Source organism: Solenopsis invicta, chromosome 10, assembly GCF_016802725.1.
Source record: "Solenopsis invicta isolate M01_SB chromosome 10, UNIL_Sinv_3.0, whole genome shotgun sequence".
In the NCBI taxonomy this organism is placed as follows: domain Eukaryota; kingdom Metazoa; phylum Arthropoda; class Insecta; order Hymenoptera; family Formicidae; genus Solenopsis; species Solenopsis invicta.
Genome location: NC_052673.1, coordinates 4,445,163 through 4,451,974, shown reverse-complemented (window position 1 = coordinate 4,451,974; position 6,812 = coordinate 4,445,163). Strand labels below are relative to the sequence as shown.

The following is a 6,812-nucleotide window of genomic DNA, read 5'->3' as shown; positions in this document are numbered from 1 at the left end:
ATTGTTTCGTATTCGAGTGCTTGCTGGTGAATTTTTCAATCATAAACTTTTCTGAAATTTGTTTTAAGTTTTTTTTTTCTTCCTTTCTTTGTGATGACTCTACAAGTTTTTCTAATATTTTTGTTAAATTATCCTTTTGAGTTTTATCTTCTGATTTATCCTCGTCTATTTCTTCTAAATATTGGTTCTCAAACTGTAGATTCTGATCTTCATCTATATAGATCTTTTTTAAGTCTTCTGTCATTCTTATCCACACTTTTCTTTTTTGATGTCTTGTTTTCAGAGTGTTCTTTAGTTTATTGTAATTTTCTGTTTTCATTAATTCGTTATGATAGCCTATATGTCTAAACTCTGCCGGTAGAACGTACCTTTTCCCTTCTTCTGTACTAATTGAGGTTATGGCAATTATATTTGTTTTCTCATCCTTGGATGATGCGGTTACTGCAAATTCGAATTGTAGTTTTTCCATCTCGACTGAAATTGTCGTTTTATAAGTTAATTATCTTATAGGTTGTTCCCTGATAATAATTGACACAATGTGTTTCTCTGTAAACAAAGTTTGAAATTTATTCACGATTTAGAGTTATTTACAATATTTACACGCTTACCTGTAAACAAAGAAACGACAATTAAAGCCTATTTTTATCCCTTCTTTATTTACTGGCTTGATCCTCAGTCTTATACACTCTATCTTTTCTGTACAGCAAAGTTTAATCTTTCCTTCCTGATTCTTCCTTGTGTACATGTGCTCGATCCTTTTGATCTTCCTTTTATCTCCTATCACTCTCTTCCTCTCTATCGGTAATCAATCAATGTAGTTCTTGTAGTACTTGTTCTATCTAGCGGGGTCGGTTCACACGGTGCGCCGAGTATGAGGAGCGCGGCTCATTCGAATTGAAGGAAATACATTTTCCTTACATATATAAGAAAAAGAAGAGAGAAAAGAAATTTAAGTGTATTATCTAAAAGAAGGTTTTGGGTACATCCTATTCTTAAATTAAAACAACAACAAGGAGATTGGCATAATTTAATAAATGAAATGAGATTACAAGGAGACGAAACATTTTTTAATTATATGAGAATGACATGGAACACATTTGACACGTTATTAGCAAAAGTAGGACCAAGCATAATGAAAATGGAAACAGGTTGGAGAATTCCTATTCCAGCAGCAGCTAGATTAGCAATGACAATACGGTATGAATATATATACAATTTATACAATTTTTTAATTTGACAATGATAAACTTACAAACATTTGTAAACATTAAATTAACAATATTATATATTTTTTAGTTACTTAGCAAGTGGAGATGGGCTTAACTCGATTGCATTAAACTATCGAATTGGTAGAAGTACAATAACACTAATAATAAAAGAGACTTGTGAGGCCATATGGACTAATCTCAACAAAGAAGCATTATTTATACCAACACAAAATGGATGGAAAGAAATAGCTCAAGAGTTTCAAGAAATATGGAATTTTCCAAATTGCGTTGGTGCTTTAGACGGAAAGCATGTTTCTATAATAGTAAGTTTTATTTTTTTAATTTCATAATATTTGTAACAAAATCTCTAGATTAAATTGTTGTTCTAGTGTCCACCAAAAGCAGGAAGTCAGTACTATAATTATAAGAACTTTCACAGTGTTGTTTTAATGGCACTTGTATCTGCTAGCTATAAATTTTTAATTGTTGACATCGGTGCACAAGGAAGACACAGCGATGGAGGCATTTTTAAAAATTCTGCAATGGGGCAACGATTTTATAATAAAACAATGAATTTACCCGATTCATCTGATATTAGTGAAAGACATACGGTTCCATATGTAATCGTAGCTGATGAAGCTTTTCAACTGACTGAATTTACCATGCGACCATATCCATCAAAAAATTTAACAAAGCAACAAAAAATATTTAATTACAGATTAAGCAGAGCTCGACATGTTGTTGAAAACACATTCGGAATACTCGCAAGTCGATGGCGTATTTATCATAAACCTATAAATACCAGTCTTAAAACAGTAGATGCTATAATTAAAGCAACTGTTTGTTTGCACAATTTTTTGATGGATACGTTGCAATATTGTAGACTGAATTACTCTGATAAAGTATCTGAAAACGGACAAATAATTGAAGGACAATGGAGAAAAAATATAGATGTACGTAATTTACACAGCGTTACAAGTTGTGGAAGCAACAATTATACAAGACATGCTGGACAAATTAGAAACATTTTTACAGATTATTTTGCAAATGAAGGTCAAATTTGTGGACAAGAACATATACATGAAAATTTTATGTTAATATAATTTTTGTAAACATAATGTGTATAAAAATTAATATATGATTTTTGTAAACTAGTAAATCTATAAATAAGAAAAATATTTAGAGATTTATGTTTATATAAACTTTTTTGAAAAAATAAATATACTGCATTTTATATTTGTAAAAGCACTGTTATTTTTATAAAATATTTAATGTATAAAATATAGAATATGTATATTTAGATATTATATATAATATTTTGAAGTTTAAGATTGTATTCTGTAAAAAACTTGATACATACACATATAACAAAATATACAGATATACAAAAATACACCTTTACATAGAAAAAGAATTTTATTGCACATATATTATTTATTTAACATGTTTACTAGCAATATAATTAATCATAAACTTTGAATCGTAAACTTACCAAAATAAAAAATAACAAATTGTTTCATTTCATAAACTTAACTATTTTTATGTACTTTACGTATTTTCTAAAAATAATACTGATGAAATAATACTTTTCTTATGTTATGAAACGTTATTCGAAACGTTATTCTTATGACTTCGAATGTTTAGAAATATTATTGATATAATTTTGACTGCAAATTTGCTGACTGCATAAAAACGAACTTTGTGCATCGTATTTTCAATCAATAAAGTGAAAACTCATCTTTAATCATGTACAGAAAAATATTGGCGAGAAAGTTGAATTATTTACCAAAGCAGTTTAAATTTTATATAGCTCTAATCTTATATTTTGTATCTCACTGTATTCAAACTTATTAATTTCAAAATAAAATATGAAATAATTGGAAAACTTTTTTTAAGTTTTTACAGTTTTTTCAACTATTATTTTAACTGATGATTACACGGAGTATCAAACGTGTTCGACGTCACTTGAAGAAAAAAAAGGAAATGGAACGTAGCAACTTGTAAATAGGTAACATATATCAGTTCACAATTCGTGTTAGAAAGTTCCAATTTTACGAATAATCTCACGAATCTTTGTGGAAACAGCCGTTAATTCCAAATGCAACGGTCTTGAACTTCTGTATATTTGTTATCCTTTTATTTCTATCGGGGCTAAACTAAACTTTGTACCAAGCAGGTTCCAATTTTGAAGTCGTTTCAAAAATTAAATTTTGTAATAAAAACTTAAGAAAACCAATTAACTTTTTTCATTAAGTGTTGTGTCATGAGGATATCATTTAAGACATTGTTTTCTTAATTATCTTCTTGAATAAGTAACATTGAAATTTTGTTCATTACTCGTTTCGAAACATCCAAAGTCATGCTTCTCAGACACACTTCAACATATTTTGAGAAGCTTTCTATTTTATCGGGTTTTACATCACTTGTATAGTATGTTTCAATTCCTTTAAAAGAACTTCCTCCAAATGCATGTCCACATTTTCGGTAACTTTCTGTTTCTCTGTAAACAAAAGATCAAATTAATAATGTTTATTTTACAATAGATAAAATATTTGTATATATACTAACTTCTATATTTTGAAGGTTGAGGCGAACGAAGTGATTCTTTGGCTGTTTGTGAAATTTCGGCATTGACTGTAACATATATATGCTACATATATAACCACATTACGAAAAAAGTATTTTGAAACACATGAAAAAAACGAAAATATAATTAAAGACATCATGCTATTGAGAAAGGAAAATATCATTAATAAATAAAAAAGGTAAATAAATAATAAATGTTTACTTACAACAATTTTGTTGCAACGCTGTTTGTGGCTTTAGTAAACTTCGTTTTGTTTGTACTTGCTGAGCGATGTTTATTTTTTTTCTTATATATGTATTATTATTAGAGGTACCAGCGAGACTAGATTCATCTGAAAGTGATAACTGTGTATCACTTTCAGACTGAAAATCTGGATTTATGTTTTCCAGATTACTTATAGTTCTAAAATAATTTTTTAAATAAGTCAAAATTAGAAAAGAGAAAGAGAAGTTTATTTCACTATATAAATTGTATGAAAAGAAATCATCAATTCATATATATATATCAATTATATAAAAGATAACATAATGAAAATGTTTTAATCAAACATTCAGCAAGATAAACGTAATTATGTTGTCCTTTGTATTGTATACATAATATATAATACAAAAAATTAACATAATACTATATCTATTATGTCTACCTAGCTGAAAATGTCCGATTAAAACATTTTTGATAGAAAGAGAGAGAGAGAGAGAGAGAGAGAGAGAGAGAGAGAGAGAGAGTATATGTGTGTGTAACAAGTTCAATAAAATATTTTTTCATGTCACACACACACGCGCGCGCGCACACACGCACGCACACGCACACACACCAACTTACTTATTAATTGTACATACTTTCTATAATTCACTGTTGGAATTAGAAAACGTAAGGTGTCATATAATGGCCAATTGCTCTTTTTTTTCATAGCTCCACTGCCACTTGGTATATAAGTTGTTACGGAAGAATGTTCCCTGACAAAGCGATCCCTTAAACTTTTCCATTTTATTTGGCTACTTCCAGCAGGTGTTCCTAATATACAGAATTTGTTATAAAACATGATTAATTAAAAAAATATATTTTAATAGGTACACATATTAATTACAAATAATAAATTTACCTAAGCAAGTATCAACTTCACACCATAATGTTTTCAAATGTGCTGGACCTCTAAACTTGTAAGGCAATTTGGAATTCCATAAGCCTTCCCTTACAAAGACTTCTGCAATTAACCTTTCGTTATAATCATCGTAAACATTGTTATTTCCTATGTTACATTCGTGTTCTTCTCCAATGTTTACTATAGTATTACAATCATTGCACATCTACAAACAAAAATTAAATAATAGAATTAAAAAATTATAATGAAAAAGAATGTTATTAAATTATTTTTATAATTACGTAACCCAAAGTAGCATAACCTAAAAATAGTAATAATTTATTTTACTTACTATTTCACAAGGGGAGACTACAACGTGATACCAATCGATTTTGTCAAAACTCCGTGTATCGATAGAGTATCATGTCAAGTGTTTCAGGGTAAACGGATAAGACGCACTTCTCAAGCGTTCGCGAGAATATCGAGATTAAAGAACCCCAAGCGCTATATTAACACATGGTGTAGAGCATAAAATCGAAGAGCGCGTAGCTCAGCGGTTAAGTACTAGACTCGTAACGGCAACGTTGCTGGTTCGAGTCTCGATATTTTTTTTTTTTTTTTTTACAAGGAAATGTAATTATTAACATATTATTAATAATCATAATAATAATCATAATATTATTAATCCGTTATTGCCCGTGACGAGGTAGAGTGTCTTCGCGTTTCCTTTTCCGGCATGAATCGAGAGATCGGTCACGTCCCGATCTAAGAGTGGCACGCTCGCTCGTGCCTGGCGCCCAACCGTACCGGCTAACTTCACGCATTTGATGTGAGCGACTTCGCGATTACCGTGGCTGCTACCTAGCGTCACGAGCAGTTAACGTAGTTGCACCACGCTCGTGAGTGCGGTCGCAAATTTGGCGCCCAACGTGGGGCACAGAAACGTTGGAAAATAGAAATTCTGCAAGTATCAAAATTACGGGCGTTGAGAGCGAGAGGACTTCTGCATGTTTCCGTATTGATTTATTGCATTTTGAAATTATTTTCTATATGTGTGATTTATGTTTCTATGGTGAATTTTATTGTTGTGATTTCTGTTGTTGCTAATCATTTTCTTTTCAGCAGTGTGCATGCTATTTTTCGCGTACTGATTTTGTGAATCCGAGTGGTCCTGGAATTTCGAGTGTTTTCCGCGTGAACGGTTTCGCGCGACGTCGCTTGTTGCCGTGCGCTGTGTGTGCGCGTCGACCTTGCGGCTGTCTCTCTCGCACTCGCGTACGCGTTCGCGCGACGACGTTGTTTACGTTTTCGAGTGCCTCTCTGTGATTGCCTTCACCGTTCTAGCTTACTGAGAGTTTTCGCGCTTGGGCTGGCGGAATTTGGAACGTATTCGTGTCAAAATATTATTCGTTCTGAACCTTGCGAATCATTGTGAGCGACCGTATCTTGGCTTTCGGCCGCCCCGTCCTTGCGGGTCTCTTTCGTTCGCGGTAGCGTCGTGCGGTTTCGCGACATTCTTACACGAGGACGACGTCGGAGGGAAAATCGCGTTACGGGTGGATTTATAAGCTATCGGAGGATCGTTTGCGGGAGGAGTTGGCGCGTCGTGGACAGCTGAGCGGCGGGGATCTCGCGGCATTGCACGACCGCCTATTGCGTTACGAGATGGAACAGCCGATCGAGACCGCGTCGTTGCACGACGCTATCAAGATGCCGACCGTCCAACGGCTACCCCCGCCCTCTCCGCCGATGCGACCGGACAGTCCGGGTGATCTCGCGATGGGCAACCTCCGCCTGGGGGAGGACGACGACGCGATTCCCGCGCGCGCTTCCTCGAGTCGTGAGATGCTGCCGCTGCGCGGGGGCGGAGGACGACCTCCACCTCCCGGCGGGCCGCAGCATTCGGTTACCGAGATTTTTAACATCTTACGAAAAT

The 6,812-nt window shown here is 33.5% G+C and overlaps 2 protein-coding genes across 2 annotated transcripts; one reads left to right on the top strand and one right to left on the bottom strand.

Annotated features, from left to right (window-relative positions):
• Positions 1–217: 217 nt before the first annotated feature.
• Positions 218–2,342, top strand: LOC105204731. Its single transcript, XM_039454421.1, has 3 exons — positions 218–1,197; positions 1,297–1,531; positions 1,598–2,342. Exons 1-3 carry the CDS (start codon positions 1,040–1,042, stop codon positions 2,309–2,311), a joined length of 1,107 nt encoding a protein of 368 aa, XP_039310355.1. The 5' UTR covers positions 218–1,039; the 3' UTR covers positions 2,312–2,342.
• A 752-nt stretch (positions 2,343–3,094) lies between these two features.
• Positions 3,095–6,391, bottom strand: LOC120358753. The gene is made up of 7 exons (XM_039454004.1): positions 6,295–6,391; positions 5,179–5,198; positions 4,898–5,102; positions 4,635–4,809; positions 4,001–4,197; positions 3,777–3,842; positions 3,095–3,708 (listed from the first exon to the last, which is right to left on the bottom strand). Exons 1-7 carry the CDS (start codon positions 6,389–6,391, stop codon positions 3,623–3,625), a joined length of 846 nt encoding a protein of 281 aa, XP_039309938.1. The 3' UTR covers positions 3,095–3,622.
• Between the last annotated feature and the right edge of the window lie 421 nt (positions 6,392–6,812).